Below are 11,809 nucleotides of genomic sequence, written 5' to 3'. Positions count from 1 at the left end.
CCAAATTAACGTGAAAGTAATTTGCCATCACTGTTTTTCATTCTGCTTTTACAGATTTGTTTTCGATTTTAACGTTTAAACTCGAACTTAGGAGGGTATCCTATGGGTTTGGTTGTTTTACAATAAAGGTCAGTATTAAGGCCGGTACTATGTTCATTCTTGCGAAAAATTTTTATAGAAACCATTATTTCGCACATAGAAAGCGGTGTTTATTTAGGTAACTTGGAGCACTATTTTACAGGGAGCAATATTGAATTAAGTTGGTGGTTGCTGCTTGCTATTACAAAATTAATATTTTATTTTCCTTGGGCAATTGATCTGCTACTCCTTTGATCCTTTGTATAGTTTCGGAACAAAAATATAATCCGTGTTTGTGTTATAAACCCACACAAATAGTTTTAATAAATAAATTATTTCTTAATTCACATTGCAAATGGCGCCATGTTATAAACGTCAGTTTTTCAACTCGAAAAAAACAAAGTACCACAAATGGAAAATTTTCGCTAGTTTTTCGCATTTTTTAATTTTGTATGGAGTTTCGACGCGAAAACCGAACAGAGTACCGGCCTTTAGGTTGTATCATCACTCTAAAATGCTTATATTATTACTTAAAATAGCCATTTTTCAGCACTATTTTTTTAATGATTCATTCTAAAGGATATAAACATTGTGCAAGTTTGCTTTGGACTATTCCCCATCAAGTTATAGTAAAAATAAAAAAGTAAAACTTTATATTTTTACTGATTTATTTGGATTTTGAGGCAACCCTGCAAATAGCGATAATCATGGCTGACAAAACTGACGCCGTTCCAAGCTGTCATATGTTTTATATAAAACCGGCTTTGATTAATATTTGTCAGTAATGAGTACTTGTAATCGGGTACTCGTTACTTTCCCAACACTAATCAGTTGACGTGTTAGCACCATGGACGGTTTCATGATGGTATATTTTGTGTTTTTTATTGAAAATAATTCCAATTTTTAAATAAAAAATAATTAATATGATCCACTTTCAGGATATCATTAAGGGCATGTGCATTATGGATAACGATGGCAATCGTATATTGGCCAAATACTATGACAAAAATATCTTAGCGACTGTGAAGGAACAGAAAGCCTTTGAGAAGAATCTCTTTAGCAAAACACATCGTTCCAATACAGAAATTATTATGTTAGATGGTCTAACTTGCGTCTATAAAAGTAATGTGGACTTATTCTTCTATGTCATGGGTAATGCATATGAGAATGAATTGATACTGCTGTCAGTATTAAATTGTCTATACGACTCCATCAGTTTGATTCTGAAAAAGAATGTTGAGAAACGTTTGGTGTTGGATAATCTGGAAATCATTATGTTGGCATTTGATGAAATCTGTGATGGAGGGTAAGTGTTGTAAAATTGGTAAAGTTTGTTATCTGTAACCAATGGACTCATTTTATGCGTCATCATCTAATGCAGTTGAATCGAAAATATTGCTCATGAAGGAAGTGTAACTCTATTCGAGTACTTGCGTTGTCTTGTCCCAAATGTATACTATTTACAAATAAAGGGTGATTTGTTAAGAGCTTGATAACTTTTTTAAAAAAAAAAACGCATAAAATTTGCAAAATCTCATCGGTTCTTTATTTGAAACGTTAGATTGGTCCATGACATTTACTTTTTGAAGATAATTTCATTTAAATGTTGACCGCGGCTGCGTCTTAGGTGGTCCATTCGGAAAGTCCAATTTTGGGCAACTTTTTCGAGCATTTCGGCCGGAATAGCCCGAATTTCTTCGGAAATGTTGTCTTCCAAAGCTGGAATAGTTGCTGGCTTATTTCTGTAGACTTTAGACTTGACGTAGCCCCACAAAAAATAGTCTAAAGGCGTCAAATCGCATGATCTTGGTGGCCAACTTACCGGTCCATTTCTTGAGATGAATTGTTCTCCGAAGTTTTCCCTCAAAATGGCCATAGAATCGCGAGCTGTGTGGCATGTAGCGCCATCTTGTTGAAACCACATGTCAACCAAGTTCAGTTCTTCCATTTTTGGCAACAAAAAGTTTGTTAGCATCGAACGATAGCGATCGCCATTCACCGTAACGTTGCGTCCAACAGCATCTTTGAAAAAATACGGTCCAATGATTCCACCAGCGTACAAACCACACCAAACAGTGCATTTTTCGGGATGCATGGGCAGTTCTTGAACGGCTTCTGGTTGCTCTTCATTCCAAATGCGGCAATTTTGCTTATTTACGTAGCCATTCAACCAGAAATGAGCCTCATCGCTGAACAAAATTTGTCGATTAAAAAGCGGATTTTCTGCCAACTTTTCTAGGGCCCATTCACTGAAAATTCGACGTTGTGGCTCGCTAGTAAGTCTATTCATGATGAAATGTCAAAGCATACTGAGCATCTTTCTCTTTGACACCATGTCTGAAATCCCACGTGATCTGTCAAATACTAATGCATGAAAATCCTAACCTCAAAAGAATCACCCTTTATATTGTTGGTATACAATTTTAAATATGCCCATATATCGCAAAACAATTGGGAAACTTCTCCCGTATCAGTAAACACAGTTCAATGTTATTTTCATAATAAATTTTGGAAACCTTTTACAATTTTGAAATACGGTGAAAGCTACAGTGTCACTCACAGTCGCCCACATTTGGGAGATGTCCACTTATGAGAGGTTAATGTTAAAGTACTAATATTGGAAACGTCTCATGATAGTTGGCCACTTTTGGTATGTGTCCAAGTTTGAGACCTCGTTGTACTCGGAAATGTTGCTAACACTGAGGATGAATTTTGTTATGTTGCAATTCGATCAACAACGGCGTTATAAATCATGCACGAGAAAAGAAATATAAATATGTATCTGAATCATAAAGGTAAATTCCCAAAAGGACCTACAAATGCGAATTAAACAACACAATTTATTCTACAAACGTGAAAACTCGCGATAACTTTGGTAGATTTATTGCTGTTTAGTAGGTTGGTAGAATACTTCGCGTTTTATTAGTTTTGTTTGATGATATATAACAGGTTGGCTGATAAGTCCCCGGTCTAACAAAGAAAAATACATTTTTTTGTCAAAATAAATTTCGTGTTGTTGCATTACATAGTACATGTACAGTGGGAGAAAAGATGATTCAATTTGTAAGAGGAAAATTCCCAAATGTTTTCTCCATAAGGAGTTAGCATAAAGGGCCCAAAATTGAGTTATCTCTCCCAGCCAGATCTATACTAAAGGCTGTGGAAAAGTTCATTCGCCCGAACCGAAACATGTACAGTCCAGGCGTGTATAGATTTGTATCTGGCATTTTCTTTTCAATGGCTCTATTAACCATGTTCCTTAATCTATATCTGTCCATAAAGCTCGAAAAATAATTGTAAAATTCGTTTTTATTATTCAACATAGTTCCCTTCAAGACCGATACAACGATTATAACGACCTTCCAATTTGTTGATGCCATTTTGGTAGTACTCCTTCGGTTTTGCCTCAAAATAGGCCTCAGTTTCGGCGACCACCTCTTCATTGCAGCCAAATTTTTTCCCTGCGAGCATCCTTTTGAGGTCTGAGAACAAGAAAAAGTCGCTGGGGGCCAGATCTGGAGAATACGGTGGGTGGGGAAGCAATTCGAAGCCCAATTCATGAATTTTTGCCATCGTTCTCAATGACTTGTGACACGGTACGTTGTCTTGGTGGAACAACACTTTTCTTCTTCATATGGGGCCGTTTTGCAGCGATTTCGACCTTCAAACGCTCCAATAACGTCATATAATAGTCACTGTTGATGGGGTTTCCCTTTTCAAGATAATCGATAAAAATTATTGCATGCGCATCCCAAAAAACAGAGGCCATTACTTTGCCAGCGGACTTTTGAGTCTTTCCACGCTTCGGAGACGGTTCACCGGTCGCTGTCCACTCAGCCGACTGTCGATTGGACTCAGGAGTGTAGTGATGAAGCCATGGAAAAACTCGGGTGTACTACGAGTTAACAGCTGCAAACACCGCTCAGAATCATCAACACGTTTTTGTTTTTGGTCAAATGTGCGCTCGCGCGGCACCCATTTTGCACAGAGCTTCCGCATATCCAAATATTGATGAATGATATGACCAACACGTTCCTTTGATATCTTTAAGGCCTCTGCTATCTCGATCAACTTCATTTTACGGTCATTCAAAATCATTTTGTGGATTTTTTGTTGTTTTCGTCGGTAACCACCTCTTTCGGGCGTCCACTGCGTTCACCGTCCTCCGTGCTCATTTCACCACGCTTGAATTTTGCATACCTATCAATTATTGTTGATTTCCCTGGGGCAGAGTCCGGCAACTCATTATCAAGCCAAGTATTTGCTTCCACCGTACTTTTTCCCTTCAGAAAACAGTATTTTATCAAATCACGAAATTCCTTTTTTCCATTTTTTTCACAATAACAAAAGTTGCTTCACAAAAGACGCTCTATCTCACAAACTAATTGACTTACAGACGTTAAATTTGGCACGAATCACTTGAAGGTTGGTACTATATAAAAATAATATGCATTTAATACTAGCGACGCCATCTATGTGTCAGACCGGGGACTTATCAGCCAACCTGTTAATTTAGTTTGTATTTGTACTGTAATACTCACATTATTCATATGCAATATTAACTAAGTTATGATTGATATTTTTTTGGGGACTTCATGATGGTGCTCCTGAATTACTGCAATATTTAGCGATGTCTTCAAAAGTCTTATTTTTCGGTGTTATGCAATTTTGGCTCTCATTTGATACAAACACAGACTATATAAAGTCAGTTGTGTTAACACATGGTAACATCCATGTGTTTTTTTTTTTTTCACCTTTTAAGTCATTTAATACAAAAAATATGTAAACATGTCTTAGGAGGTACGATTTATTTACGCATCATCACCCTTGGTGGCACGTGTGTAAATGACTTGAGAGGCATGTTGCACGACCTGTTTAATTAAACCTTTCTCGCGCAATTCAATCAAAGCACGCTTAGCCAAAGAACCACGGATCTTTAGACGTTCAGATACTACAGAGGGAGTGATCAATTTGTATTGGGGCACTTCCTTGTACAATTTTTCATAGGTGGCCTTATCGAAGAGAACTTGATTGTTCAACTTATCCCTGACTTTTCCTTTAGACCACTTCTTCTTCTTGGCTTTGCCGCCACCGCTACCTTCCATCTTCTTCTGTGTCTTTTGTGGCTGTTTGGCCGACGATTTTGCGTCCTTCTTTGGCGGCATCTTGAAAACCTCAAAGCATTCCATTGATTCCATTGAGGTCTTCAATCGATCAATGACTGCAATTGCGCTAAAACTTCCAATACTGGAGATTTTATTTTCTAGAAGGTTAGACTAGGTTAGGTTAGGTTAGGTTATGTGGCAGCCCGATGTATCAGGTTCACTTAGACTATTCAGTCCATTGTGATACCACAGTGGTGAACTTAGACTAGAAGATGTGCTGAAAGGATATATTTCAATGCCCACCACCATAGTATTCTATTTGTAACATTTCGAAATATCGATCATAAGTTTTAATTGTTATTCATATTATTTGTAGACTTTACGCTTACATATAATCCGATCTTCCGATTTGGTTTCTCGAGCGTTCAGGTTAGGTTTGTTTGGTTGTGCCAAAAGGTCTACGATTTCTTGCCAGCCTGAAATTTTTATACAATTTGTCAGAATTTGTGATCCCTAAAGACACATGCAAAATGTGGCACCTATTGGTCCTCAATTTGATATAGCCATACATAAATAAATTATTGAGCGCATAGAAGCTTCCACGTTCATTCAAATTTGACAAAATTTTGGATCGTAGGTTTATATTGGGGGCCACAAAATCAAATTAGTGTGTTTTAGTATATATTGCTATTTATACCCTGTGTCACACTGTTGCTGTCTGTGAATTTTTGTGGTCAAAGTCCTGCTCGCAGTTTTAGTCCAATCCACTCCAAATTTGCCACAAGAACATGTTTTGGGCCAGATTTAGATATAACGCCCATATATATTTTGCTCGATATGCTCTTGTATGGCCCCAGAAGCCAGAGCTTTATCCTACTTTACTTTAAAATTTTGCACAGGGATCACAACAGATTGTGTGGTAAAGTGTGCCAAATTTCTTCCAAATCGGTTCAGACTTAAATAAATGTATGTATATGGGTGCATAAACCTTTATATATAGCACCCAACAAATTTGAAGGATTTGAGATGGCATCGAAAACATAGATCTACAAAATGGTGCAGGGTATAATATAGTCGGTGCCGCTCGACTTTAGACTTTCCTTTTTTATATGACACCAATAGTCCTCTAAAATGCTAAAGTTTGTCGGTATGCAATTTAGCTTGAGCTTGAAAAAAACATTAATTTATTATTCTAACAAAACAGCTCGACGAAAATCAAAGAAAAACTAATAATCACATATATTAATCTGATAATTTATATCAGTCAATTTTACAAATGAGTGTTATTAAAATGCGATTTAGTTTTATTATCCGGTGTCGGAGTCGAGCAAAATTTCTCGACCTGGTAACCCTTTTAGTAGAAGTAGTAACTTTCCCTTGTTGGGCAAAAATAAAATGGTCGACTTTAAATATTTTGATACCAATTTGGTTTTGTATTTACACAATGCTTCAAGAGGGAGGGCGCTCTTGAATTAACGCAATGTTTAGTGATCCAATTTCACCATGTCAGAAGATGAAGACAAAATTGTATATTGCTGGATCTGTTTTTTCCTTTTACATACCTATATTGTGAAATTACATCACTTTAAAGATCCATATCTAGAGAATAAAAGATTAAGCTATCGGAATACAATGTGTGTCACCAGAGATAAATGGATAAAAAAATACAGCCACTGTTGGTAGAATTCTACCAAAAATCGTAGATTTTTTACTGTTTGGTAGATTTGGCAAAATGTTTTTCTCCAATTAAGAGGTTCTTCACAAATTTTCAATTGAAATGAAATATTGACAAAATTTTCTATAGAAATAAATTTTTGGAAAAAATTTCTATAGAAATAATGAGAAGTCTCCTGATTCGCGAAATAAAACATATTTTAATTTCAATGGGATTCAGGAACATTAACAAACGCAAAAAAAATGTATGTATAACGTTATTGATATAAGATTGCTGGTTCAATTTTTTATATAAGATTGTTGTTTATTTTTATTAATTTATATTTAATGTTTTATATAATATTGTAATGCCCGTTAGAGCAGTACATTGTAATTCGTTAAATTGGCCCTGTAAAGGCTTTGAATTGCTTAAATAAATGGAAATAATAATAAAAATAAAAAAAAAAAAAATAATAAATACAATTTTGACATAATTTTTGGTAGTTTTTTGGTACAATTTTCTCCAATATTTGATATATTATTTTTGGCTCGAGTGGCAACCATGATGAGTATTCCTTTTCTTTTTTTTTTTTTGTCTGAAAAGAAAGTACACTGTCTATCACCGGTAATGATGTAAAAATCATTTTTGGTCCTGAAAAACTGATTTCGGATTTAGGTTTGGGCGATTGTTTATAATTTCACTTACTATTGTTGTGTTGTTGTTTTTTTCAGCATTATTTTGGACGCTGACCCATCATCAGTTGTGAAACGAGTAGATTTGCGAAATGAAGACATTCCCATTGCTGAACAGACTGTGGCCCAGGTAACTAACACTTTAAATGGACTCTTTTGGTAGCGTTATATATGCACAAAAAAGGAACATATATGTACTCTTATTTTTCATTGATTCATTTCTTAGCCGTGATGATTCTATATTTATGTCCATAAATTTTCTACAAAGCACTGCAAATGTATATCGTAGTTGTTTTGTATTTATGTTAATTTATATTAAGAACTATCGTACTTTTATTTTCCAAAAATTTTGTTATTTTTACCTTAAAAATTTAAGTTGATGTAAAAATCAATTGTTTTCAAGTTTTTAAATAAATCTTTTAATTTATATATATTTATAATCATATTTTTCAGTTTTAATTCCTATACATATATCAATATATAGTAAATATTTTAAAATATCTAATTATTAGTTAATAGCGTTTACTAATATTGTATATTTGCATATTTCCAGGTATTTCAATCTGCTCGTGAACAGTTAAAATGGTCCATACTCAAATAGAATCTAGTTGAGATACCCATACACCACCACACACTTATTTCCTCCTAAAATTCTGTATTCTGTTAAGATTAAAAAAAATCCATTTTAAATGTTGATTTTTATTGTCCCATAGTTTTAGTTGGGTCACATAAAATGACATCAAAACATTCGATTTTTTTTACAATGCAAAGGGAAAAAATTACGTAGAAAATTAACCCAAAACAAAATATTCATTTAATGTAATATTAAAGTAAATATATATATATGTATAAAAATAGATATAACTTGTAATAAAAAAAATAACTTAAAAAATAATAATGCCAAATTCACTAACCATACACCATTGCCATAAATGCAAAAGGTTCGAAATATGTAGAGGGTTTGAATCAATTTTTTCCAGCTTATAATATGTTGTATTAGTTGAAATAATATTGATTTTTTCAACATATATACGACTATATGAAAATGTATATGATTACATACTTTTTCGAAATTTCTAAATCCTTGGAATAACAATAGCGTCAAAGGCTCGAAAAACGCTGGCCTCGACTTAATCTCGATACTGAATCATCTGAGCCTATTCGGAGTTGGGTAATTCAATTTGGTTCTGAATCACTTTTGCCCCACGAGTTGAAAATAATTTACTGAAATTAAAAAGAAAAAATCAATGAAAAATCTACCATTTTGAAATTTTTTGAATAACTTTTCTTTCAAAAAAATATTTTATTAACATTTCGAAAGTTTTGGTATTTTACACTATTAACGTACGTATTAACGTTGCAATTTGTTGTCAAATTTAAAATGTTTAATTTATTTATAAATTGTCTGATCCATCATATGTTCTAGTTTTGGGTAAAATTAAATAAAACTATCGTTTTCTTTGTCACATTTTCCAATTTTACCCATAAAGTGAACATGTCTTATTTTCTTCGATTATTCTTAATTATTTGATAATTCTTCGGAACTATCGAAAAGCGTTTGACCTTGTAGAAATCTATAATATATGATGTTATCAAGTGTTTGTATCAAATGAGAGTCAAAATTAAGATTTTTGAGGATAATGGCTGCAAAATTTTGTCAACATTTTATTTCTATAGAAAATTTTGTCAAAATTTTATTTCTATAGAAAATTTTGTCAAAATTTTATTTCTATAGAAAATTTTGTCAAAATTTTATTTCTACAAAAAATTTTGGAAGTTTTATTTCTATAGAAAATTTTGTCAAAATTATATTTCTATAGAAAATTTTGTCAAAATTTTATTTCTATAGAAAATTTTGTCAACATTTTATTTCTATAGAAAAATTTGTAAAAATTGTATTTAATTATACCCTAAACCGCATAGTGGTCAGGGTATAATAAGTTTGATCGGCCAAAAAATGTGCCTACCAGAAATATTGATTTTAGACCCCATAAAATATATACCGATTGACTCAGAATCACCTCCTGAGTCGATCTAGCGCTTGGTGTCCGTCCGTCCGTCTGTCCATGTATTTGTTGTTCACAGGATTACGGTCGCAATTATTAACCGATTTTGATGAAATTTGGTACAGAGAGTTTTTTTGGCACAAGGACGAACGCTATTGAATTTGGAAGAAATCGGATCAAATTTAGATATAGCTCCCATATATATGTATCGCCCTATTTCGACAAATGGGGTCACGTTGCGCGTTTTTTCAAACGAATCGTGACCAAATTTGGCAAAAGGTAATCTTTTCCATCGCCCTTCAAGTCTGCAAAATTTCATCTAAATCGGTTCAGATTTAGATATAGCTCTCATATATATGTATCGCCCGATTTTCCCAAATTTGGCCACAAAACCTTTATTTATCAACCGATCTTACTCAAAGTTGGCTAAATATAATTTTCTATAGCACTAACTATATGTGCAAAAAATCATCGAAATCGGTTCAGATTTAGCTATAGCTCCCATATATATGTATAGCCCGATTATCCCAAATTTGGCCATAGAACACTTATTTATTAACCGATCTTACTAAAAGTTGGCTAGATCCAGTCCTCTATAGTACAAACTATATGTGCAAAATTTCATCGAAATCGGTTCAGATGTAGATATAGCTCCCATATATGTATCACCCGATTTTGAAAAATTCGCCCCTAATCTTATGTTTTACCATACAGGCCTCATTTCTTAACTGATCTTACTCAAATCTTGCTCAAGGTAACCTTTTGTGGTATTAATCAAACCCGCAAAATATTATGCAACCAATTTGCAGATTTAGATATAGCTTCCATATGTATGCATCGCTCGATTTTCCCAAATTTGGCCATAGTACTCTTATTTATTAACCAATGTTACTCAAATTTCAAATTTTGATGTACTAGCCGATCGTACTTATACGTACTTGTAGCTCTTACATAAGAATCTTGCTCGATTTTTACAAATTTGTATTTATTACCTACACTAATTTAACGAGTTTCTCTTTTTTAATAATGGGCTCAATATTAGTGGCATACTAACTCCGTAGGCGCAATATCAACACAGCCAGCGTTGCTAGAAGTAGGGGAAATTCCCTATATGTAGGTTTTTCCTAATATTTAGCGTCTTGTAGGGATGTAGGGCCACAATGTAGGACATTTTCACTCAACACAATTTGTAACAATTTTTACATTTTGGTGGCTCTAGAGGAGGAAATTAGAAGCCGGCAAGGCTTGATCTTTAACAATGTGTGGTAAACTTTATTCCTGTAGAGAATTTTGTCAACATTTTATTTCTATAGAACATTTTGTCAAAATTGTATTTCTATAGAAATTTTTTTCAAAATATTATTTCTATAAAAAATTTTTTCAAAATTTTATTTCTGTGAAATTTTTTCTCAAAATTGTATTTCTATAGAATTTATTGTCAAAATTTTATTTCTATAGAAAAATTTTTCACAAAAATTTGTTTATAGAAACTTTTTCCAAAATTTTATTTTTATAGAGATTTAAAAAAGATTACTAATTTGGGTAGAATTCTACCAACTATGGCAACCGTGGTGGTAATACAAATTTATATTCTAAGTTATATACGTTGCATATTCATGTTTTAAGATAATAAAGTACTTATAACCATTTTTGTTTTGTAAATTTTTTTAAATTTAACGAAAAATATAGTAGGGCAAATTGTTTGGGAATTTATGGGAAAGTAGGGAACTTTTTTTGTCCTTGTAGGGTAAACCGAACATTTACCGTGGCAACATTGACTATGAGCTATAGTCAGATTGACACAAAGCACCCATAGACATGTACCCCTTAATTTTCTTAAATATGCAACTGCGGTTTATCTCCCAGACCTATATGTTACCCCACAAATGCTTATGATTACTAATTCTGTAATGGTGGTTTAGGGTATGATATAGTCGGTCCCGCTCGACTTTCTACTTTACTTACTTGTTTTTTTTTTTAACTTTAAATATTGTTGACAAGGACTCGTTAGGAAAGTCTGCTGAAAAAGGGAAAGCAGTCACTTTGAAATAGTCGGTTCCTCGAAGTTTTATTACTGTGCTCGAAATATTGGTCGTAGACCCCATAAAGTATATATATTCTGGGTCGTGATCAAATTCTACTTTAATCTATCGATGTCCGTCCTTCTGTTGAAATCACGCTAACGTCCGAACGAAACAAGCTATTGACTTGAAACTTTGTATAAGTACATAGTTGTTTTTGATGTAAACCGGATAGGGTTAAGAATGGGCCTTA

General features: G+C 33.5%; 2 protein-coding genes across 2 annotated transcripts; one reads left to right on the top strand and one right to left on the bottom strand.

Annotated features, from left to right (window-relative positions):
• Window positions 1-846: 846 nt before the first annotated feature.
• On the top strand, window positions 847-8,427 carry zetaCOP (COPI coat complex subunit zeta). Its single transcript, XM_075303676.1, has 4 exons — window positions 847-943; window positions 1,017-1,384; window positions 7,569-7,659; window positions 8,083-8,427. Exons 1-4 carry the CDS (start codon window positions 926-928, stop codon window positions 8,128-8,130), a joined length of 525 nt encoding a protein of 174 aa, XP_075159791.1. The 5' UTR covers window positions 847-925; the 3' UTR covers window positions 8,131-8,427.
• LOC142232950 (small ribosomal subunit protein eS25-like) lies at window positions 4,817-5,257 on the bottom strand. Its single transcript, XM_075303677.1, has one exon. The coding sequence runs from the start codon at window positions 5,241-5,243 to the stop codon at window positions 4,890-4,892; it is 354 nt and encodes a 117-aa protein (XP_075159792.1). The 5' UTR covers window positions 5,244-5,257; the 3' UTR covers window positions 4,817-4,889.
• Window positions 8,428-11,809: the final 3,382 nt, after the last annotated feature.

This window comes from Haematobia irritans, chromosome 4 (genome assembly GCF_050003625.1).
Source record: "Haematobia irritans isolate KBUSLIRL chromosome 4, ASM5000362v1, whole genome shotgun sequence".
NCBI lineage: Eukaryota > Metazoa > Arthropoda > Insecta > Diptera > Muscidae > Haematobia > Haematobia irritans.
The sequence above is the reverse complement of the archived record's forward strand: the minus strand, read 5'-3'. Positions and strand labels throughout refer to the sequence as shown.

What these genes read in the sequence shown, in the direction of transcription:
- LOC142232950 (XM_075303677.1), bottom strand. Translation starts at nt 5,243, where the DNA reads ATGCCGCCAAAGAAGGACGCAAAATCGTCGGCCAAACAGCCACAAAAG.
- zetaCOP (XM_075303676.1), top strand. An exon ending in GATGAAATCTGTGATGGAGG is followed by an intron (nt 1,385 to 7,568) that starts GTAAGTGTTGTA and finishes TGTTTTTTTCAG; the next exon opens with CATTATTTTGGACGCTGACC. An exon ending in CTGAACAGACTGTGGCCCAG is followed by an intron (nt 7,660 to 8,082) that starts GTAACTAACACT and finishes GCATATTTCCAG; the next exon opens with GTATTTCAATCTGCTCGTGA.